Below are 25,789 nucleotides of genomic sequence, written 5' to 3' on the forward strand. Positions count from 1 at the left end.
CTTATGAATGGTTGGTTCGGTATCTAAAGTTTTATTTTGATTTTTGCAATCACTGGGTTATGGTCAGATCCTATGTCTGCTCTAGGACATGTTTTTGTTTGTGTTATTGCATTTTAGAATCTTTTGCTTATATTATTATATAGTCATTTTTTACTAAATAATTTAAGGAAATTGCAAACTCAATTAGGAATATACATTAAAATATATTTTAATATACTTCAATATTTCGCAACGTCACGCTGCCATTTTCAAGAAACTTAAGAACAAGTCACGTGCACGCAGGCATAACAAACAGTAAGTGAGGAAGAAGCAGGAAGCTATTATTTCTCCTGAAGTCCTGATGGTGCCCCCTAGCGGGCAATGTTGGTATTCTTGGGCGATTGGGCTGAAGGTCTTCTGATGTAGGTTTCCCAAATTTGAGGCAGTCTCATGCAGCCAAATTTGTTGAGGTTTGGATTGTTTCTTAGGGCTGAAGTTGATTCCATGAAAAGCTTTTCATATTTGTATTTACTACAGTGTATTATCGTGGCTTTCTTCCACCGTATTCTATGGCAGGTATCCAGCGCATGGTCAGCAGGACCAGAGTGGCTGTATTGGTGAAACCGGATGTAGTCCTTGTGTTCTGAAATTCTGATATTTGCTGTCCTGCCTGTTTGGCCAAAGTAGGACAGCTTACAGTTGCAAGGGACCTGTAATACACCAGGTAGGTCTGGGGAGGGGGGAATTGGTCTTTAGTAGAGCGGATAAGGGATGTCAAATTTTTATATGGTCTGTAACAAGAAGTTAAGTCATGTTTTTTTGGGATTTTTGTAATTTTTTGCGAGGTGCCTCAGATATAGGGTATGGTATACACTTTAGGAGAAATAAAAACTTCCTGCTTCTTTCTCACTTACTGTTTGTTGTGCCTGCGTGCACGTGTCTTGTTCTTAAGTTTCTTGAAAATGGCAATGTGACGTTGCCGAAATATTGAAGTATATTAAAATATATTTTAATGTATATCCTAGTTGACGTTGTAATTTCCTTAAATTATTTAGTAAAAAATGCATAACCAACGTCTAAGCCTTTCCACGAGTATTATATAGTCAGTTTGGTTTCTTTAGATTTCTGCAGGACTTTTCCATATATATAGTCTTCTGGGAGATGTTTAAATAATGTGTTTGCAATTATTAAGTCATTGGTTTCACAGAACTGGATCAATCTTTCATTTCTAATTCCAAGCCCTTGATTACCCATGCTGAATAAGATTTTTTCTGAGTCCACTTTTGCATTTAGGTCGCCCATTATTATAATAATATCATCTGACTTAGCACTAGAGATTTCAGTTTGTATGTCTTCATAAAACTGTTTCAACTCTCCATCTGGATGATCTTGAGTTGGTGATTACGCTTGAATAATCATTATCATCATACTTTACATGGATTTAGGCCTACAATGGCCTGATCTGGCCTCAGAAGTTGTCATCATTGAATCTCTGTAGAGGATATCCTGGTTTTCTTGATGGTTTGTATTTTGTTCTCGTTTTGGTAATCTTTCTGTTTTCATTCTTTCACCATGTTCCATCCATTTATGTTTATATTTTTTTATTACCGATTTCTGGTTTAGTTCTTTCATAATTTTTTCATTTCTTTTGTGATTGAGAGTATACTTTGCAGTTTTTCTCATAGACTTCATTTAAGCTGTTATTAATCTTTGTTTGTCTTTTTTTTTGTTTTGTTTTATTTTCCAGATTTCATTTCCATACAATAGAGCTAATGTATTTATATAATTTTAATCTGGTTTGTTTTTGAACTAGATTAAGTTTAAATGCAGAGTTGATTATGTAAGCCTGTTATTTTTAAATATTTCTAAGTTTTTAGGTTTATATCTTTTTAATTTTCATATATAATCATACATCCTGGGCAGTTAAATGAATTTACCCGTTCTAAAATCTTATCTATTACTATTTTAATTCTTACTGGATCTTTTCCTTTAAAGGATGTCATTTTTGATTTTTATGTTGATATTATCATTCCATAATCTTTGGCTATTTCATTTAAATTTCAAATATCTTTTTTTAAGTTATCTTCAGAATTTGTAATTATTATTTGATCATCAGCCAAAAGGAGAGTGTTTAAATTTACAGTAAGAGAAAGTTTCATTCCTTGATGGTAATTTTTATTCCATTTTATTATTTCATTTAAATAAATATTAAAAAGAGTTGCTGAAAGGGGACTTATCGGACTTCTTATCTCTCTCTCTCAGATATAATAGCTCATAATTTAATCTTATTTGTATTTTTATATGAAATAATATTCATAAGTGTATATGAAAGCTTTTTGAATATTATTTCGTATTTCTTTCTTTTAATATGTTAATTAAAATAACTTTATCAAACTTTTTCAAAGACAATAAATGTAATGTGTTTCTAAATTCTATTCTCTTCTTTATTCTGTTATCAATTTTAGGCATAAGGCTGGGTCTATACATGATCGTCCTTTTCTAAATCCATTTTGTACTTCTAAAATAAAGCCTTCAGAATATTTTATTAGTTTATTTAAAATTCTGCTATATATTGCTGGCCTGGTTGGCAAGGTCATATTTTTCATGCTCTGCTATCTACCCCCTCTCCTTATATCTCTTCCATAACCTCTTTTTCACCTGCAGTTCCTGTTTGATATTATTTGTCATCCACTTTACACTAAATTGTGTCCTCTTCCTCACTCGTGGACAGCTTACTATTGCTGCTAACAAATATTCCTTCACAGTTTCCCATTCCCCAATGATATCCCGGTCTTCCTATCTGCTCTCCATGGAATGCCCTAAATTGATATCTAAAACTGTTATGATCACCTGCCTTATAATTCCACATGTCCTTTTCTTTAATGCTCTTGCATGTCTTTTTATCTTCCAAGTCAAAACCACATGGTCACTCTCCAATGGAGGGAGAGGGGATGTCATCTCAGTTATTATCAGCTCTTCTGATGCTATATCAAATCCAAAACTCTTGAACCTCTTGTTCCCTCTATTACATGTTGCCTAAGACATCTGTCCCTCAAGAATTCCTGAAATTCCATTCCCTTATTACTACATGCATTTTCCTCTTCCCAAGTTATACTGCTGTAGGTTAAAATCTCCCATAACAATCATTCTTCTTGCACTTGCCAAGCTCAACTGCCTAACATCTCCGACTCCCCACCCTCTGTGCTCCTTGGCTTGTAGCAACATCCCACTAAATATCCTGTCTGCCCACCTCTACCTTTATTTATTTTATTATACATATTTTGTAATTGATTATAAAATTCAATATTATCATCTTCTATTCCTTCTTCTGGGGAAAATAAACCAATTATTGTTAAATAACCTCTGTCTATTTTTATTCTAGCTTCAGTTATTCATTCATTCCATAGTTTGCGAGGGCTGTTCGATAAGTCTGTGCAAAGTCGAAGAGATGGCCCCACCAGTACATATCGAGGTTATTTTAAGTTGTTGACAACTGTTGGAGGATCATACACTAAAAGTTTCAGTCAGATAGATATATTACTCTGTGTTTGGCATTCATTTGAATCGATCAAGTACCGTGATTTGTGAAAAATGGATGAGAAAGAATTTCATGTAGTGATTAAACATTACTTTTTGAAAGGCAAAATAGCTTCAGGAAACCAAAGCTAAGCTTAATAAACATTATGGTGAGTCTGCACCTTCGATTAGAATTTTTTATAAGTGGTTTAGTAACTTTCGAAGTGGCCATATGAGCACAAGTGACACTGAACGTTCTGGACTACACCAGAAATTATTGAAAAAATCCATGATATGGTTGATGGATGATAGAAGAGTGAAGGCACTTAAAATTGCTAAGGCTGTGGGCATCTCAAATGACTGCATATATAATATTTTACATGAACATTTGCATGTGAGAACTATCTGCAAGATGGGTGCTGCGTTTGCTCACACTGGATCAAAAGCGTCAACACGTGAACTGTTGCAAGTACAGCTTGAAGCTGTTTCAACGGAATCCAGAGGAATTATTGTGTTGTTTCGTAACAGTGGACGAAACATGGATTCATCACTACCAGCCTGAGACCAAGGAGCAGTCAAAACAATGAGTTGCAAGTGGGGAATCTGAACCAAAGAAAGTGAAACCCATTCCTTCAGCAGGAAAGGTTGTTATTATTATTATTATTATTCAGGCCTCCAAGGAGTCAAAAGACTCTCGAGGGGAGGTCCCCCCCCCCTGAGAAACACAAAGGCTATCATACCACTCTTTAAACTCACTGACCGTTCTTGCTCCAACCACTCCATCAGGCAATGCATTCCACAGCTCAACCACCCTCCACACAAAGAAACCACTTCTTACCCTCTTGCTCACAGTTTCCTTTCGTAACTTCCAGGGATGGCCTCTTGTCATCACTCCTGCCTGCTGTTCAGCCAAGCGAAAGAACTCCCCAGTGTCAACCCTGTAACCACCTCTCAACAGTTTAAAAGTCTCAATCATATCACCTCTCCTTCTTCTATCCACCAAACTCTGCAGTCCACATTCTCTCAGCCGATCCTCATAACTATCCTTGTACAGTCCTGAAACCATCTTTGTCATCCGTCTTTGTATCCTTTCCACAGTTAATTTATCCCCTTCAAATCCTGGGGACCAAATCTGAGAACAATAGTCCAAGTGTGGTCTGATCAGAGACTTATACAACGGAATGATAACCCTCTTATCTCTGCAGGTCATTGTCCTTCTCATAATAGCAGCAATCCTCTGTGTTACCTTCACCACCTTTGCAATATGTCCCCTAAACTTCAGGTTTCTATCAATCATCAACCCCAGATCTCTTGTCTCCTCTACTTCCTCCAGTATAACTCCTCCCATAGAGTATGCAGCATCCCATCGATGTTTCCCAAACCTCAAGAACTTACATTTTGCTGCATTAAACTGACACCCCCATTCATTTGCCCATCTATCTAGCTTATTTAAATCCTCTTGCAGGGCTACCACATCTGCACTATTACTAATAATCCTTCCCAGCTTCGCATCATCCACAAACAACTGAATATCCCCCTGCAATCCACTGGCTATGTCATTGATATAAAGGTTAAACAATATAGGTCCTAGTACTGGTCCCTGTGGGACCCCACTTGTAACCCTCTGCCTCCTGGAAACTGCTCCACCATACACATCTCTCTGATACCTATCAGATAGCCAATCCTGAATCCAGTTGACCAATCTGACATCCAGACCCATGTGCTGCAACTTAAATATCAGCTTATCATGTGGCACCCTGTCAAATGCCTTCACCAAGTCTAAGAAAATTGCAGTATATGCCTTTCCCTTATCTAATGTTCTTGTAACTTTATTATAAAAGGCTAGCATATTGCTAAAACAAGAACGTCCTTTCACAAATCCATGTAGATTCTCACAGATAACATTACCCTCATCTGCCCAATGCTGTATACGGTCCCTCACTACTTTCTCCAAGATCTTAACAACTACTGATGACACACAGACTGGCCTATAATTAGACACTTCCAGTCTGTTACCACCCTTATGCAATGGCACTATCTTACCTTCCTTCCATTCCCTGGGCACCTTTGCCAAAGCCAGACTTTCATTGAAAAGCCACGTTAAAGGCACTGTCAATTCCCTAGCACATTCTCTCAAAACTCGTGGTGAAATACCATCCAGTCCCACAGCTTTACTGACATCCAGAGTACTCAGTATCTGAAACACACTCTCCTCCTGTACCTCCAGACCTCGAACCAGTCCTATCCCTCTAGCATTAAAACTGACTCCTCTAGGATGAAATACTCCAATAAAGTGTTCATTGAACAATTCCACTATGTCCTCTGCATCAGTCACTCTATTCCCATTTTTATCCCACAATATCATTCTTCCACAGTCATTTCTTCTCCTACTGGCCACATAGCTAAAAAATTCCCTAGGATTTTCTTTGGATCTTAGGGCCAATCTCCTCTCATATTCCAGTTTCGCTTTCCTTACCACACTAGTCACTCTTCTGGCCTGTGTCTTATATTCCTCATGCATCTCTTCACCTGTCTCCTTATATCTCTTCCATAGCCTCTTTTTTGCATGCAATTCCTGTTTAATATTGTTTGTCATCCACTTTACTCCAAATTGCGTCCTCTTCTTCACTCGTGGTATACAACTTACCATTGCTGCTAACAAATATTCTTTCACAATTTCCCACACACTAGTGATATCCCGGCCTTCCAATTCCTCCCTCCATGAAACTTCCCGAAGTTGACGTCTAAGACTATTATAATCACCTGCCTTATAATTCCACATAAGTTCCCTTCTCTTTGATACTCCTGCATGTCTATTCATTTTCCAAGTCAACACCATATGGTTACTCTCTCCAACTGGTGGGAGAGACATCAACTCAGTTATTATCAACTCTTCTGATGTTATAACCAAATCCAAATGGTCACTGTCTTCTGGGATGCTGATGGCATAATCTTCATAGACTTCTTAGAAAAGGGCAAAACAATTACCAGAGTGTATTATGCCTCTTTGTTGGATTGTTTAAATAATGAAATAAAGGAAAAATGACTATAAAGGAAAAATGACTACACTTGGCAAAATAGATTTTTTTTACCACAACAACACACCACTCACTCTTCTGCAATTGTGACTGCATAATTGCTCGATTTGTGTCATGAAGTCCTTTCGCATCCCTCCCCCACTCTCCAGATTTGGCTGCCTCAGACTACTATCTGTTTCCAAACATGAAAAGGCTGGCAGGAAAGAGATTTTCATCAAACAATCAGGTGATTGCCGAAACAACTGCCTGTTTTGAAGAGTTGGACAAATCATACTATATGGACGGGATCAAAAAACTCTAGCATCGTTGGACTAAGTGTATAGACCTCAAAGGAGACTATGTTAAAAAATGTTTGTCCCCAAAAAATTGTTTTCTTCATTTTTGCACTGACTGATCAAACAACCCTCGTATAATGTGTTAACTGTTTTGAAAGGGAATTATGAATTCAAATCATAACACCTGCTTGTGCTCTTTGGTCTCTGTCAACTCCACTATATATTACATTAAAATTTTCAGTTCTCATGGTTCCTTTTAATTTCTTTTTTGTTTCAGTGATTATTGCTATTTGAAATTTTTTTTTGTTTAATATTAAATCTAATTCTGTTTCTTTATATGCTATTCCTCTTACATTCCAGTTTGATATCTGTATTATATTTTGTCATTTCCATTTTTGTTTTACCTTTTTTATTCCAGGGTCATTTTCCATAGATTCATTTCGAATACATTTCTCTGTTGACTTAAAAATAATTTAGTGTTCTCAATGTCAAGTTATTAGTCTGGTGATGGAGAATCCAGTGGTAGGGCTTCTGAACTAGCCTAGGCAATGCTCTGTGTTAATGATTTCAAGTTGTTGTTGCTCTTGTAACATGGGAGTAATTGAAAAACAACTTCAACAGTCAATTAATTATGTATCTTCATGATCGCTTAGTAATGGGTCCAGCTTTTCAGAAGATAAAGCTATGTTTATCTCTGCAGAAAATACACTCTTCACCCAGAAATTGAGTTAAGAATCGGACAAAGTATTATTCCACTAGCAATGGAAGCAAAGTTCTTAAGACAAGTCTTCTTTTCTTGCTCGCTTTCTTGGATCATTTGCCAGAAAGACATCAGAAGAATCTAATAGTTTGGATATCAACAAAACAATAGAGAAGGTCATCAGTAGCCAACTGTTTTGTTACCTGGAGGCTCAAAAATTAATTCTGATATGCAGTATGGAATCTACCACTCTCGCTCCACAGAAAATCTCCTAATCGGCCTTACCCACCTTTGGATAGAAGACCTAGAGCAGTATGCAAATCATGTAGTTGTACTTGATAGTTTCAGAACAGTTACTTGCATTTAGAATAAAGACTACTTACTCACCGAGCTACCATATGTGGCTTGCCTTCTGTGCTTTGCATCTTGGTCACCAGGTTCCTCATATTTCACCATCAGAGAACTACACTTGGTCTATGTACTTTCACTCATGTTCATTTGCCTATACATTAATGACCTTTTGGTACTAATTCTATCCATAGTTTTGCTGATGGATGCACACTCCATTCCATGTCTTCATTTGGAAAATTGCCTGGTCTTATGATCTAAGCTTTAAGATTTTCCATAACCAGTATCTTAAACATTGCCATTCTTTAGTTGGGGGGGGGGGGGGGAAATAACCTCCACTTATTTTCCAAAACACAATGTCATAAGATGAAGTGAAATCTTTCTGATAAGAAACATTTCACTACATTTCCTCTTGTAGAAATGTAGTTGTAGAAAATCTGTCTTCAATCCGTGTCACATGGATTGAAGACAGATTATTGTTAAAGCTATGTGAAATGTACTATCTATATTCAGGATTATGAAGTATTATCTGCATGTGATTAGCTGGCATGCATACCCCTCTCTTTCATTTGCATGCGTGCAGGTGGAAGTAGGCTTATAATTGTACTAATTTTTGGTTTGCTTAAACTTGGTAGGTGTATGCAGAGAGTCTGTGGCACACTCAGGATTTAATCTTCGGGGACTGAGTTCAGTATACGATTTGAGAATACACACTATGCATTGCATATGACCTATGACTGAGCATCTGCAGTGATTGCCAATACATGATATCCATTATCTCCTTTGGCCCGGGCAAACGAAGTAGCACTCGGTCCGACGGAGCAATACCTCGTTCGCCTCGCGTTCAACAGTAGCCGTGATTCCTGAGAGCTATAGGGTATTCCCACCTTATGTGACTGCTAATTCATAATTAGTATAGAAATAGAAGACACGACATAATATAAATAAAAAATAATAATTTTAATTAGGAAAAGATATCTGGATAACTTTCTAGTGTTTTTTCCTTTTTCTTTTTGCCCCCTCCCTGGGTGTGCCACTGCAGAGAGTTATTCTGCAGTGGCGCACCCAGTGATTATGATGAGATTTTCTGAGTCCAAATAAGAAATTTTTTTACTGTCCATACATCTCTGGATCCACATTTTACACCCCATGATCCAATTTTCATTCAAGTTGGAAGCTGTATGAAGAAAGCAATTAATTTTTGTATGTATCTCGTGGTTGTGCAACTTTGGTCATTCAGTTGTAATTCACTTTTTTCCTTTTGCCTTTCGCTTTATTCTCTTCTTGACCTCCTTTCTTTCTTCCTCCTTTTTGCTATTTATATTTATGCTATATATATATATATATATATATACCATTATCTTTAAATTTAAAAATCCTTCTACCCTGTTAATAGCATGGATATTTTTTTATACTTAAAAGCAAATAAAAAATATCCACACTATCAACAGGGTTGAAGGAATTTTAAGTAAAAATTCCATCACTAATTTTTACATTCATTCAGTCTTACATGACTTAAAATAATCACTCTTACAGTATTCTTTGATTTTACCACTCTAGTGTGACTTTTGATTATTTGAAAAGGTTCTCCCAATACTTAAATGACACCAAATAATAATATGTTCCCCAAAATTCGATTGGCATGTGAGAAAATTTTGCATTAAAGATTTGGCTATTTTAGCACACACACACACACTTAAAAAAGTAGCCCACCCCTGGTATATAATGTATTTGGATTATAAGTAGTGTTATACATATTTAAAAAAAAAATAAGTCATTGATTTTAATATTATTGTCATAGAATATATTATAAATAACTGAAACCAAAATGTGATTATAAATTATTTTCACTTTCAGGTTTTCAGTACCAGAGATTTCACTTTCCAATTTTAAGAAAGACATGATTAATGGGATATAATCTGATGCATATGAGAAGTCCATTCTGTATCTGTATACTGAAGTTTTGGATATAATATATCTGAAATTTACTTTTATATCGTTATGAAGTATTAAAATTTTTGCTTAATTTCAGTATTTTTATACGTTACATAGAATAAAACAAAATGGGACGGTATACGGGTAAGAAATGTCGTCTCTTAAGCATGTTAGTACTTACCTCCTCATTTTTTCTGGTGGAAATTATAGTTGGTTATATGACAAATTCTATGGCATTAGTGGCCGACTCCTTTCATATGTTATCAGATGTGATAGCACTTCTCATCGCCTTCGTGTCAGTTAAAGTAAGTGTTGTATTTCAATGTTTTATGTTAATTTGTGTATGTACATTGTGCGTGCGCTTTATTCAAAATCCTACTTACCATGCAGAAAATGTGCTCACCAAGACTCCCAGTTTTTTAATGATATCTCAATAAGTAGGAATTCCATAAGCTTATCATTTGTATTGCATCTCTATGTTTTTTTAAGTTTTTAAAAAGATTTTGGTAAAAAAAGTTATTTTTTAAATTAAATAAATAACATTTTATTTTGTTTAATCTGTAGCTGCTCGCTAGCTGACAAAGCCTACTGTGGGCAAGCAAGCATGTTTGTTGAGCCCTGTGCGTGCGTGCATATATATATATATATATATATGACAGAATGATCATTGACTCGGTTAACATACATAGTTTTATGAAAAAAATTGAATGACTAGAACCGAGATTTAATTAAAAAGGTTTTAATATAAACACACTACTAGTTTCGGCCTGTAACAGCCTTCTTCAGGTGACATTATAAAAGAAAAACACTAAACATTGAGGGTTAAAAGACTAAATTAAATTGAACAACATAGACAGTCTTTATACATAATTAGCATGAAAACGTTATAGTTGTATTTGAAGCTGTTCTTTCATTTGTTGCATTGTTGGGAGAGTGCGTGCTTGCTGCATCATGTGAACGCCAGTAAATGATTACAGCTGAATGACTATCTGGGAGGTTGTAGCTTAAGTTGTTATTTAGATGAACAGGATTGAAGATGATTTCTCTCGATTCCACAATTTTTCTCTCTATTTCGTCACTGCAACGGAAGATGTTTGTAGATTTTTCCCAGCAGACTTTGTGACTTTGGTTATCATCATTAGGATTAGCCGAGAAGAGGATATGACTTGATAATGCACTTGCTCGCTGTCTCTTGTAAGTAATGTCTCTCATGTGTTCTTCCATACGCATTTCGACAGATTTGTCTGTCTGCCCGAAATAAGGAATATCGCAGTCACATAATATTTTATATACGCCAGGGTATTTGAGTTGATGATGACAAGGTTTTGGGTGGCTAATTAAGGAACGAATCTTTGGAACAAGGTTCTGATATTGTATTTTTTTAGAACTTTTGCTAATTTATGTGAAACAGTACTTATGTAAGGAATAGATATATTGCTTTTGAATCTATTTGTTTCTTCTGAGTGATGTCTGGGAGGATTAAGAAGGAATTTGTTAATGATTTTCTTGGAATATCCATTAACTTTGAAAGAAGTTTTCAAATGGTTTATTTCTGTAAGCAGTTCATTTGGATCATCAAGAAGAGAACGGGCTCTATGTCCCAAGGTGGAAATTATTCCAAGCTTATGAGGAGGGAAATGATGGGACTGACTGTGCAGATATCTGTTGGTATGTGTGGGTTTTCTATATATCGATATTTTTAGTTTACCAGAAGAGCGAGTCAGTTTGACATCAAGAAATGGCAAGGAATTATCCGTTTCAAGCTCAGCAGTAAACTTAATACTTTGATGTCGGCTATTGAGATGTTCGAGGAAAACCATGAGGGATTCATGTCCATGGCTCCAAACAATGAAGACATCATCCACATAACGTTTCCAAACTTTAGGTGTTAAAATAAAGGAAGAGATAGCCTTGGTTTCAAAATCTTCTAAGTAAATATTTGCAAGAACCGGAGATAAAGGATTACCCATAGCCAGTCCATGATTTTGTTTATATATATTATCTTGAAATTTGAAGTAACCGGACCTGATGCAATGTGTAAGCAAGGCTAACATTTTTTTGGATAACTTGTCCTTGAGTAATGTTAGGACTTCATCTGTTGGGACATTAGTGAACAAAGAAGTTATTTCCAAGCTAGCCATGATGTCATTTTCATCAACTGTAATATCCTTGATGTATGTAACAAATTCTGTAGTGTTCTTGATAAAGGAAGGTGATTTCCCTGAAAAACTTTTGAGGTATTTGGCAAGGTATTTTGAAAGATTTAAATTCTTCGGAAGAAGGAGTTTCAGAGTGTCTTAAAAAATCCACCTTTTGGGAAGCAGTTTTCAGTAGTCTTCTCTGAGACTTGCTTCCATGACATGGCTACCAAATGCGATGCATCAAGAAGGGAAATCTTTTTTGCAATTGCACTTGCGTCAAATTGGTCTTTTATATAATCTTTCCCTGCGATAATAAGCTTTAAAAGCTGGCATGATGCCTTGGCCACATGGTTGAATTAACGATGTAGTGTTCAAAGGCAAGAAAATTACTTTGATGTTATTTAATGATAAATTGTGTATACAGTGCAGTTGTCTACTAACAAGACAATTTTTTGCTTTAAGATCCCACTTAACTAACCAATTGTTGAAAGTGTCATTAGTCATCCAAGCATTTGCACACTAGAACAGTAGTAAACAGGCAAACTTTTGACACCTTTAAAACAGTGAGGATTTTTACTTTTCCAATCACTAGGAGCTCTTGTTTTTCACCTTTCATATTAGCACAACAAATACCTGTCACTTGCTCTTTTGAAGATTTAAATCCTTTAGTGCTTTCATTTTTAAACAAATAACTATGCTCAGGCATTGCACGAAGATAATTCTGTTTTGCCTGCATTGTAAATATCCTTGGGAGAATATTCAGCAATAATTTTTGACCACTTAGTCTTAATCCACTCATCAGCTGATAAAAAAAATCAGCACCTTTTTCTTCGCCATGAATACGCTTGTACACAATATTCTCACATTTTTTACACCTGTTAAACCATCCATCAGTTGTGGTGAAATTTTCTTTGCCCATTGTTTTTGCAAGTTCTTTTTGACACATCAAAGGCCCGTCAATTGAAGCATTCTTTTCAACATTACTACACTAAATTTTTAATGCTGATTCAACTTGAGTATCTTTACCAGACCGGGCTCTCTTCCGATCCATCTTCTCATTAGCATTAAGGGAAGGGCCACTACCCAGACTAGTGTCGACCTTTATTGAGGTCTCTTCAGTGGACATCCTTGTCTCACACCAGATTTAACATTAAACCATCTTCCTGTACTTCCTTTAATTCTAACTGCTGACATGCAACTCAAATAAAGACTAAGTATTGCTTGATATAATGCTCCATTGACACCATATAACTGCAGCGTATTGAATAGCTTCTCTCTTGGTACCTTGTCATGTGCCTTTTCCAAATCGACAAAACTTAAATACAGATCTTTGTTATATTCCCATGCTTTCTCGACTATTTGTCGTAAAGTAAAGATCTGATCCTGACAGCCTCTATTTGGCCTGAATCCAGCTTGTTCTTCACCCAGCTTTTCTTCCACAATTCTTCTCAACCGTTTCTCAAGTATACTTGCATATATCTTGCCAGGAACACTCAGTAGGGAAATATCTCTGTAATTCTCACATTCAGTTTTATTTCCCTTTTTATATATGGGTACTATGAGAGCTCTACTCCAATCATCGGGAATTCGTCCCTCTGTCCAGTCTTTCTGAACTATGCAGTGCAGCCACTGTAAGACTCTTATACTACCATACCTCAGCATTTCTGGTCGAATATCATCTACTCCTGCTGCCTTTCCACAATTTAATCCTTTGATGGCTTTTTCTACTTCAAGTATGGATATGTATTCCTGACTGCATGCCTGGTCAGTGTTTTTTACCACTGTGCTGTCATCACTGCTTGTTTCATTTAGTAGTTTTTCAAAGTAATTAATCCATACTTCAAGGATATCTTTTTCTCCCATTTTCGTGTCACCTTTATCATCTCTAACTCCTTTTACAGCACTCTTTCCTCCATTCCTAAGCTTCTTCAACAACCTCCAGAATATTTTGCCACCTTCTTGATATTTATTTTCTATATTCTTGCCAAAGTCTTCCCATGACTTTTGTTTAGCTAGTTTTACACAGTGTTTAGCATTCTTGCATTTGTCTCTATATTCTCTAAGAGCACAAGCTGACTTATTTGACAAGAACTTTTGATATGCTTTTTTCTTTTCCTTCACTGCCTCTTTAACTTCCTGTGTCCACCAGGGAGTTCTGATTTTTTTATCCTTGCAGACAACCTCACCACATGCCTCTCTGGCTATTACTAACACCATTTTCTGGCAGAATCAATCAATGTTTTCTTCAGAGTTTTCCACTGAATCTCCAAGGTTTGATTCCTGTTCTCAAACTCTTTCATTTTTTCTTAAATAATCTTTGTGTATTTTAGTCTACAGTTCACATTTGAGAGCTGCTCAACTTTTATTCGCTTTAAAACTTTCTTACATGTTATTCTTTTCAATATGAAATTCAATTTTATCCTGCTCAAGACTAAATAGTGATCACTTCCAATTTGAAATCCTCTGTACACTCTGGTGTCCTACACCAGGGAAAAAACATCACTATCAACAATAACATAGTCAATGAGACTTTTCTTATTCCTTGCCTCTTCTCTCCATGTGAATTTGTGCACATTTTTATGTTGGGACATGGTGTTAGTAATAACCAGTCCATGTCCTGAGCAGAAATCCAACAGATATTTGCCATTATTATTAGCTTTGCTCTTTTCTCCAAATTTTCCCAAAATATTTTTTGTATGTCTCACAATCATTTCCTACTCTGCTATTTAGATCCCCAACAAGGACCAACTTTTCCTTTTTCATTGTCAGTTGCTTTTTCTAAAACCTCAAAAAATTCCCCCACTTCTCTCCACCTTAGTAGAACCTTCTGTTGGACCATAGGCACAAATAAGTCTCATTGTCCAGTTCCCCATTCTGATATTTGCCCACATTACTCTACTTGAGACTGACTGCCATTCAAGAAGATTAGCCTCGTATTTAGAAAATAAAAAATAAAAAAAAATGATGATTCAACATGACAAAAAAGAAAGATTCTATGATATTTAAAATATTTAAATGGTTGCATGGTCCATAGTTCTGTCCTTCATAGCATTCCATTGATTTCCTAAGCTTCACACAGAACTTTGTTCTCAGTCCGGCATATTGTTTTTTTTAATTACTCTGCAAGAGTGTAATAGCAGCTTGACATGTCATTTAGTTCATGAGTTTTTTTTTTTTTTTCCTTGAGTATTATATACCAGACAGAAACAAAAAAATGAATTTAATGCTTAGTAGAAGGAAAAACAAAGTAGTACATACATAGTTTATTCACAATATGAAAAAAGAAAAGAGATTTATATTAAAAATTAAATATTGCAAATTATGGTCTTCCAAGTCTCTCTATCTTGAGCTAAACTGGTAGATGTCATATGTCAAGTTTGCAGTTCCTACTGATGGTTTCACATATGTATTGCCAGAATTGTTTGCATGGTCTTCCTCTACTGCATTTGCCATCTTCTGGTTTGTACAGGATGAGAGATTCCAAAAAGGGCAAGACTTCAGGATATCTGAGTTGTAGTTTTTTGACTATACTGACAAGTGGTTCTTGCTTAGCCAGATTTAGCACAGCAGAGTTAGTGACGCGGTCCATCCAGGTGTATCCAAGGATCAGTCTGAGACATGTAGTTCCAATGGAGTTAATTAGATCTGTAGTTTTTTTTGGTGCTTATTGTCCAGGTTTGAGAACCATACAAGAAGATGGATCTATTGGCTGCATGGTATAGTCTTAATTTTGTCTTTAATGATACTAATGATGATTTCAAGATGGAGCAGAGTTTGTTATAGAAGACTAGAGCCAGCTGTTTACATTTTCTGATATCATTTTCTGTATTGCTGACGTACAATTCAAAGTATTGACTATTGTTGATATGAAGTATAAAGTTTTCACAACCTATTGAGAATACTTTGGACTTTTGGATGTTGATGTGCAGACCAATAAGTTTAGTGTGCCTCTAGTAGACTGAGATGTTTTTGTGCATTTGTCGGTTCTGTATCAATAAGTACAACATCGTCAGCTAAGCTAAGATCGGTTATTTACATGGTGTGGGTGGATGTTTTAATGTTAAAAACCAAGATCTTCTGTGTTGATGGTCTGGAAGATGTAGTCTAAGTATATTAAAAACAAATAAGGTGCTAGTACATCACCCTTGCAGGACTCCTGTTGTCACTGGAAATGATTTAGATATTTCTGTTTTAAAGATTACTGTGGCATTGTAATCTTTATAAGGTGCTGAGATTGCTTGTATAAGTTTTGAGGGTAGACCATAGAAGCTGAATATTTTAAACATTGCTTCTCTATTAATGGAGTCAAAGGCTTTTTTGAAGTCTATAAAGGTTAAAATGAGTGTAAGTTTTTATCTTGTGAACCTTCTATGATTCTTCTGATGAAATGTATCTGTTCTATTGTAGATTGTTTTTTTTAGAAATCTGGCTTGGTTTTTTCTTAAAAGTGGTATTAAGTAAGATTCTATTCTGTTGAGTATCATCCTATTGTAGATTTAAACTGTGGTTGATAGCAAAGTAATACCTCTGTAGTTATCCATTCTATTAAGACTGCCCTTTTTGGGTATAGGGACAATAAGGCCTTGTTTCCATTGTTGAGGTATTATTCCAGTGTTTAAAGCTTGATTCATTATGGCCAGGAGATTGGAATATGTATTATACCCAGCATTTTTGAAAGCTTCTGCTCTAATTCTGTCAATCCCTGGGGACTTTACTGCTTTGGTTTGATCTATATTGCTATTTTTAGTTCCTTTTCAGTGAAGTCGTCACAATTTATTGGTAGAGTGATGGTTAGATGTAGGTTCACTAGCTGACTTGAATGTTAGGGATTATCAACATTCAGTAATTCTTGAAAGTCGTTTCTCCATTCTTTCATTAAGTTCGAATTTACTGATAGCTGTCTACCGTTTTTGTCATGTGTGACAATATTTCCACTTCTTTTTGTTTTATGGTGACAGATTTAATTTATCATTTGAAAAGTGTTTCTAGTATCCCCAGTTTTATTATAATTTTTGAGTTCCTCACAGTATTTATTTATTTGATTTTCTTTGTCTCTGGTCATTAGTTCATTGACCTTGTTGTTTAAAATGTCTAGTTTATCTTTATTTATTTGATTCCTGCTTAACTGGTAGAGTTTCCTTGCTTTATTTCTTTCATCTATATATTTTTCAGTTTCAGGGGTCAACCATTTTTCCCAATCTTTTATGTTGCTGTTTCAAAGAATTTTGTTGGATGTTATGTTTATTGCTTCAATGATACCCTGATACTTTTCATTAACTGGATCTTTAAGAATGTTTACCATATTGTCTTCTAATGTGCTGTGGAAAGATGCTGCAATTTGTGGGTTATTTAGTTTGTCCCAGTTGTATTATTTCTTTTTAGGCTTGTTATTTTTAGAGGCTTTTAGTGAAAGTTTAATATGGGCACTGATTATTCTGTGGTCACAGTTTAGTTCAACTGTGTTATATGCTCTACAGTTCTTGATTGACCTGCTCCACTTTCCATTGATTAGTATGTGGTTTATTTGGGAATGAGAACCATTTGGATGTTCCTAGGTCCATAGTCTTCCTTTTGGATGGGGAAATTTGTTTTGAGTGATTACCATGTTATGGCTATTTCAGAAGTTCATAAGAGAATCCATTGTTATTTGTGGTTTCATGATAAGTGTATTTACCCATGTTTTTAGTAGTATTGGCAATGTCTTTACAATTTGGGCATTAAAATCGCCACCAATGAGTGTGATTTTGTGAACTGGGATGGTCATGACAGTTTCAGAAAGATCTTTATAATATGTGTCTTTGTTTTCTAGTGGAGCACATTCTGTAGATATAATTGGTACAACGATGTTGTACCAATTATATCTACAGATTATATCTACCATATAATTGAACCACCTTATATAAAGAAAAATAGGAATTTACTATAAGAGTAAAAAAAAAATAAGAGTTTGATATTATTGTCAGTCTTTGGTTGGTACTTATGGTTATGAGGAGAATTCTTTCAGACACTTTTGATGTTACTTTTTCTGCTAGTTCCTTCTTGAGCATTATTCCAACCCCTCCAGTACCATCATTGTTTGCTGAGTTATAAATAAATCTCCATTTTTTGTCAGCTGATGATGTTTCATTCACTTCATGATTGTCAGTTCTATTTATGTTCTTGTATACATATAATGTCTATGTTGACTTTTTCAGCTCCTCTAAGTAGCTCAAAAATTTTTCCGGTTTTCTTGAGTGTAGATATCCCAAAGTACATGACTTTATTGGCCACATTAATTTTTATTTTTTGTCTATATTGCCAGCCTATTTAAGTCATCTTCATTGACTATCACTTTTCTTAGCTTTACATCATTAGCAAACAATTGAATATTTGTATATAGTAGACTTCCCTCAAATGTGTTCTCAGTGGTTTGCTTATGCCGACAACCTTCAATTGCAATGCAACATATAAGAGCAGAAGTTTTGGAGGACATCTTGAATGGAAACGTGGACATGCTGAGCCAGTATTTTAGGAAATGGAGATTTACACTGGGTGTCACAAAGACAGAATCATACTGAAAGTTTATTTTTCACTTGGTTAGACTATAATAAATTTAGTTTAATCCTTTATCCAAGTGTGAGCAAACAAAGTTTGCACCTGAAGGTATCTTCAGGACTGGGGTAAGGTAGTACAACACCTGGAAACTTGTTGCAAAGGTGGAGCAAGTTAACATCACTCCTATCTCAGTATCTCCCATAATGCAAAACACATCTACTTGCGGATATGTATAATGTTATGCATTTAAGGGAAGGGCCACTACCCAGACTAGTTTCGCCCTTTATCGAGGTCTCTTCAGTGGGAGCCAGGCCCGAGTGGAGATACCAGGCAGAAGCATTAGCAAGGTCATCTCTACCTACCCAGTCCTCAAGATACTTTCATGTGCAAACTTTGTTTGCTCACACTTGGATAAAGGATTAAACTAAATTTATTATAGTCTAATCAAGTGAAAAATAAACTTTCAACAGCTTTCTCTAAATCCAGAGTAATTTAATAAAAAGGTGGCACACTGTTTGGAACTCCTATAGGTAGAGATGACCTTACTAATGCTTCTGCCTGGTATCTCCACTTGGGCCTGGCTCCCACTGAAGAGACCTCGATAAAGGGCGAAACTAGTCTGGGTAGTGGCCCTTCCTTTAATGCATAACATTATACATATCTGCAAGAAGATGTGTTTTGCATTATGGGAGATACTGAGACAGGAGTGATGTCAGCTTGCGCCACCTTTGCAACGAGTGGCCCGGTGTGGTTACTGCCTTACCCCAGTCCTGAAGATACTTTCAGGTGCAAACTTTGTTTGCTCACACTTAGATAAAGGATTAAACTAAATTTATTACAGAATCATACTACTTTCATCTAAATAATAAGATAGCTAACCTCACTTTAAATCTCTTTAAATGGAACATTTCTACCTTAAAAACCCTAAGTATCTTGGTATTATTTTTAATAGAACTGTTGTGTAATAAACATGTTATGAATGTGGCTACTAAATTGAGAACATGGAATAATGTTCTCAGCAACTAACTGGTATTCTGGTGAGCATATGCATCTACTCTCTATTCTTTTGCACTGGGATTATTGTACTCTACATCCAAGTACCAGCTGTTTGGCTGAACAGTTGGTATGAAGGTAAAATCAACACAGCTTTAAATCAGACAATGCAAGTGATATGTAGTACTATTATAACAATGCTTCTATTTTGACTCCCAGTTCTAAGTCATATAGAACTACCTTATATTAAGAAAAATAGGAATTGACTATAAGAGTTTAATAAAAAATTGGAGGATACAACTCTTTCTGTTCACTATGATATAAATGCTGAATTTGGTGATTAAAATCAAAACGCCCATCAGTTGAATATGCTAAAAAACTTGCTTCTAATAATAACGTACTAGCTGTGTGGTACTCAGAGTGGATAGGCTCCTGCTGTGTGACTGCCTCTCTTCAGTGGGCAATATCCTTCAGGATTTGAGCTTTATCATAACATCTAGGTAACCCTCAATAGTGTACGGAGTGGCCATGGGACAAAAAAATCCCCCAAAATTGTAAAAAATAAAAATAAAAAAGCTACTGATTAGCAGATAAACTACTTATCTGCATTTTGAAGTAAGAACTAAGTTTCTTTTTTTAAATATTTTTTCATTATGCAAAGTAATTTTTAATCAATAATTTGAATGTTAATTTGTAAATAAATAGTTATGTAATTATTTTATTTTTGCATATTAATAAGATCTGTGACCAAAAAATGCAAGAAACAAATTAATCAGCATAGAACGTTTATTTTATCCATTTGATTGGTAGGTAGTATATATGATGTCCAAATGTGTTACTTATGTGAATCATATTTTGAATTATTAATGACAGTTCAATCATTTTTCAGATGTCTCCTAAAAAATGGTCTAAGAATACATTTGGATGGGCCAGAGCTGAGGTACTTGGAGCACTGATAAATGCTGTATTTTTGGTTGCACTATGCTTTTCCATTTTTGTTGAAGCATTGAAAAGATTTTATGAACCTGAAGAAATTTATGATCCATTTCTTATACTTTATGTGGGAAGTATTGGATTATTTGTTAATCTTATTGGCCTTTGTCTCTTTCATGGTAAGCATGCCTAGTATTTTTGCTTTATTCAGATTTTTCTAATATTAAATTTTAATATAGGGTTATGTGCTTATTTATTATAGCACTAAATGATAGTTTAATAACAGTTTAATGGTTATTTGCAACACAAATTTGTTTGAGCAAACTTTAATTATTTTTCTTAATTGTAATTTGTATTTGTGTTTTCCCCTTGAAGTGATCTATGGTTTCTTTGTTTTGTTAAAGAAAGAAACCAACTCTTTTTCTGTGAGAATCACTTATTCTATACAAAAGATCCAAATCTTAACAGCTTTAGATGCAAAAAAAAAAAAAAAAACTGCTAAATATTTAATAAACCATCATTCTTGGATATTCTTTTTTTTTAGGCAAAGCATAATCACTGCAGTTGTCTACTTCTGGATGCAAGCATTTCATTAGGGCATCAGCTAGAGTTTGCTCAGTTGTGCTTTGTGTATAAAAGCAATGGCAGTGTGATTTGCGCCTTGAAGATGCCTCACTGGCTAAGGTGAAACATAGGTTGTTTCACCTATATCAGTAATTATTTAATTATGATTTTCTGTATTATGAATAACCATTAAACAGTATATAAGCATTATATAAGTTATATGTATTCATAGTAATAATGTGTGGGCCAAATTATTTAATATAAGAAATTCCCTGACCTTGCAAAATCTCTAGCTTGCATACTATATAAAATTTCACTAAGATCTTTCAAATTATCATGAATTTCGTTATATGCAGCTTAAAGAGTGACAGGTATTATATGATAAATTGTACGTTATTATTAATCTCCTATCAATAATTTTCCTCCCATGACTCTAATACTGTCAGATCTTAGATTTCAGTCTTCTAAGGCATTTTTGATTGCATCATACCACCTAGATTTTGGTCTTCTCCATCTTAGTATCAAACACCTGTTTTGCTAACCTTAGATTAGCTCTGCTCACACATCCTTGAATGTTAATGTCTGGTTCCTTCCTAATATCTTCATTTTTAATGCTGCCAATGTTGATGCCATTTGTTCATTCAGCTAATTTTTCTCATCTGTTTTCTCCAGTATGAACTGCTTTATTTCTTACCTAACTCTCAGATTCACATAAGTTAAAATTGATTTGAACACTTGTATACTATTAATATGAGTTATTTAATTACTGCTAGTTAATTTTCCTCTTATTCTATATAAATTTATTCAACTGGTTACCCACAATATCAACTTTGCTTATTCTGATATTATATTTAATTTGCCATCTTCACTAAAAATGGTGCCTAAATAACTGAAATAATATATTTGTTCTATCGGTTCTCCATTGAGAAATGCATGTAATGTTTTCAGTGTTCCTGCCAAGTTTCATAGTTTTTGTGTTTGTATTGCTAATTTTTGTACCACATTATTTGTTAGAGTATGATATCTATATAAAGTAAAGAGCTGAATTGATTACTCCCAATTTTGATATCAGGTGTGATGCTGCTTTTCTACATAATATGATCCATACAAATGAATAATGGTGGAGATATCTTCTCTTACTCCAGATTTTGCATCAAACTATTTTCCTGTACCTTCTTCAATTCTAATTGCTAATTTATTGCTCCATATGCAATGTTCCATTTATCCCATATAATTTGGAGCATTTCGAAAAGCTTTTCACTTGTCAAACATCTTTCTCAGATCTACAAAATTTAAATAGATATCCTTCCTGTATTCCCATGCTTTCTCAACTCTGGCTTAAAGTGATTATCTGATCCTGACAGCCACTATTTGTTCTGTACCCATCTTATTCTTCCCCAATTTTTTTTCTTACATTTTCTTGTGTGAATCTTACTTGGAACACTCAATAATGAAATTAATCTGTGAGTCTTGCATTCAGTTACATTTTCCTTTTTTTTTTTTTTAAATAGATGGTTACTATGATAGCTCTACTTCAGTCATTTGTTCTGAATTATGTCGTACAGCCATAAAACTTTTATATCTTCATATTTGACCATTTTTACTACTTTTCCACATTTCAGGTATTTGATGTCCTTTTATAACTGAAAGGCTGACGTACTTCTGTTTGCATTCTTCTTGGATATTTCTTTATCACTGTTCTGTCACTGCATTCTTCATTTAGCAGTCCTTCAAATTAATTACTCTAGATATTTAAAATGTCTTTTTATCTTCAATTTTTATATCACCTTTAGCATTTCTGATTCTTTTTACCTACTGTTTCCTTCATTTCTTTTTCAGCTGCCTGTGGAACATTTTGTCACCTTTGTGATTTTTATCTTCTGTATTCTTTGAAAATTTCCATGACTTTTGTTAAAGCAATAGGTTATGTATTATATATATAATACATAACCTAATATATATATATATATATATATGTTATGGATAATGATAATTTTCATGATTTTATCTTTAACAGTGAAGCACAAGCAACACGGATACAAAATAATATTAAGCTTAATCTTATCAAGAAATTTGAGATTCTTAAGTGAGTACAAAACACATCTGTTCCTACTAAAGCCTGTATTAATCCTGACAAAGTTGTAGTAAACAATTCGTCACATGTTTTAACAGTTGCAGAAAAAGATATTCTAAGCAAAGGTCTAAATTTCATTCCTTCAACAAAGTTTATTCCAAAAGAATCTCTACTTACAAAAATAGAAAAAAACAGTTCACTTATTCCTAATCAGTTGGCAAAACTTCTCCGTATTGAATCCATCTTCATTATCGCTAAACCTCCAACAGATAATCTTTCTCCTGCCGAAAGACAGGCCTTAAAGAATCTTAAAAATAACAAAAACATCATTATTTTACCTGCAGATAAAGGCAATGCCACAGTCATCCTCAACTCTGAAGATTACCACAGTAAAATGCTTCAATTGCTTGAAGACAACATTACATATTCAATTCTTCAGGATGATCCAACAAGGGAACTACAAAACTGCACAAACAATCTGTTAAAGACTACAAGTGAACTTCCTCACAATATTCGCCTTTCTTTACGCTCTCTACACCCTCTTATACCATGCATTTATGGAGTTCCGAAGATCCACAAGGAAAACATTATATCATTTTCACTGATGGAAATATTTTTGATATGAGAAACGAAATCTGTGGTGTTTTTGATGAACTATGAAGATTTAATGGAGAAGCACTTGAGGTATTCTGCAAGATGTTTAGAAAGCTTATAAGTAGGACCATCAAGCAGGATATCTCAAGTGCTTCTCCAATAAATCTTCATCATTCATCAAAAACATCACAGATTTCGTTTCTCATATCAAAAATATTTCCATCAGCGAAAATGATATAATAGCAAGTTTTGACATTATCTCATTATTTAGTAACGTCCCTACTGAGGAGGTATTAACATTACTAAAGGACAAATTGTCTAAAAAGATATTTGCTTTATTAAAGCATTGTATTCAGTCCGGCTACTTCAGATATAGGGACTCCATTTACAAACAGAACCAATGAGCAACCCTTTATTCCCAGTTCTAGCAAACATTTTCCTAGAAGATTTTGAGACGAAAGCCATATCGTCTTTCTCACTTAAGCCGAAACTTTGGAAGCGATATGTTGACGACATTTTTATTATATGGAGTCATGGGCACACATCTCTCATGGATTTTCTTCATCATCTTAACAACCAGCATTCTAATATAAAATTCACTGCTGAACTAGAACGAAATAACTGCCTTCCGTTCCTGGATGTAATTCTTACACGATGCTCTGATAGATTTAAAATCTCTATATATAGAAAACCCACTCATACTAATAGATATCTGCACTGTCAATCTCATCACTTTCCACCACAAAAGCTCGGAACTATTTCTACCTTAGGACACAGAGCATGCTCTCTTTTAAATGAACCAGATGAGCTCCAAAAAGAAATTAATCACCTTTCTCTTATCTTTAAACAAAATGGATATTCTGAAAAAACGATTAAGAAATTTCTTCTGGATCCTCCTAGGCAGTGTGCTATGGAAACTACTAATTTTAAAGGTAGCATCTCCATCCCATATATTAGTTCAGTCTCCAATAAATTGACTAAAGTCCTTAAAAAATACAATATTAGGACGTTTTTCACTACACTTCCTAAAATTCGTTCTCTTATGAGCCGTTCGAAGCCTATTCATCACAACCTAAAATATCCAGGTGTATACAAATTATGGTGCGATTGTAATATTCCTTATTTTGGACAGACTAACAAATCTATTGAACTACGTATAGAAGAACATAAGAGAGAGATCTCCTATAAAAGATCACATGCATCTGCACTATCCAGTCATGTTCTTTTCTCAAACAATCCTCATGATGATCTCCAAAGTCACTCAGTTTGCTGGAATAAATCCAAAAACATTTTTCGCTGCAGTGATGAGTTTGGAAGGAAAATTGTAGAATCCAGGGAAATCCTCCTTAATCCTGAGCATTTGAACAGCAATTTAAGTTACAACATCCCTGATAGCCATGCTGCAGTTGTTCAATACTGGCATTCATGAGAACTTACAAGCACGCACGCAATAAACAATGCCGCATTGGATAGAACAACTTAAAAAATACAACGTTTTTTATGTCAATTATGTATTGCATTTTTGCTTGTAATTCTCGGTTTTTTGAAACTTCAATTTTTATTATTCTGTGTGGATACCTTCATCAGGTATCCACACATTGTAATAATAAAAACTTAATATTTTATCTCGGTTTAAAGTCATTAAATATCTATTAAAAAAAAATATATATATATATATAGTTAAATATTTAATGACTGAATGCCAAGAATTTTAAAATCAAAACTTTAAATAGATCACACAACTAGTTTTGTCAGGTGTAACAGCATAAAAAAATATAAAACAGAAAGACCATAACAGCATTGCATTTCTAATACAACGGAACATGACAATTAATTGTAATTAAAGATTAAATGGGAGACTGAGTTCTAGTTGACGCATCACACACATGTGAAATCGCGTGTGCGCCAATATTGAATGGCAGAACTGTGAGAGTCTGGCAAGCTGTAACTTAGGTTACTATTCATGTAGAAGACGACAAGAACTATTTCTTTCGATTCCAGAATTCATCTCTCTTGTTTGTCATAACATCTGTAAATGTTGGTTGTTAAATCCCAGTGTATTTGATGCTGAAGACCTTCATCATTGGTGTTTGCAGAAAACAGTACATGGCTGGACAGGGAACTGGCCCCAATTCTGCTGTAAGATAAGTCTCTCTTGTGTTCTT

General features: G+C 34.7%; 1 protein-coding gene across 4 annotated transcripts in view; it reads left to right on the forward strand.

Moving 5' to 3' along the window:
- LOC150092746 (proton-coupled zinc antiporter SLC30A1-like) overlaps window positions 1-25,789 on the forward strand; it is a 296,774-nt gene that overhangs the window by 183,911 nt on the left and 87,074 nt on the right. For all 4 annotated transcript variants that reach the window (XM_090414536.1, XM_090414534.1, XM_090414535.1 and 1 more), the window contains exons 2-3: window positions 9,714-10,096; window positions 20,349-20,571. In XM_090414536.1, coding sequence (XP_090270662.1) covers window positions 9,920-10,096; window positions 20,349-20,571 — 400 coding nt within the window. In that variant the 5' untranslated portion in view covers window positions 9,714-9,919. The remainder of the gene's footprint in view (window positions 1-9,713; window positions 10,097-20,348; window positions 20,572-25,789) is intronic.

The sequence above is a fragment of the Typopeltis vanoorti genome, chromosome 25, assembly GCF_054136105.1.
Source record: "Typopeltis vanoorti isolate ZY-2024b chromosome 25, IOZ_Tvanoo_1.0, whole genome shotgun sequence".
Taxonomy (NCBI): Eukaryota; Metazoa; Arthropoda; class Arachnida; order Uropygi; family Thelyphonidae; genus Typopeltis; species Typopeltis vanoorti.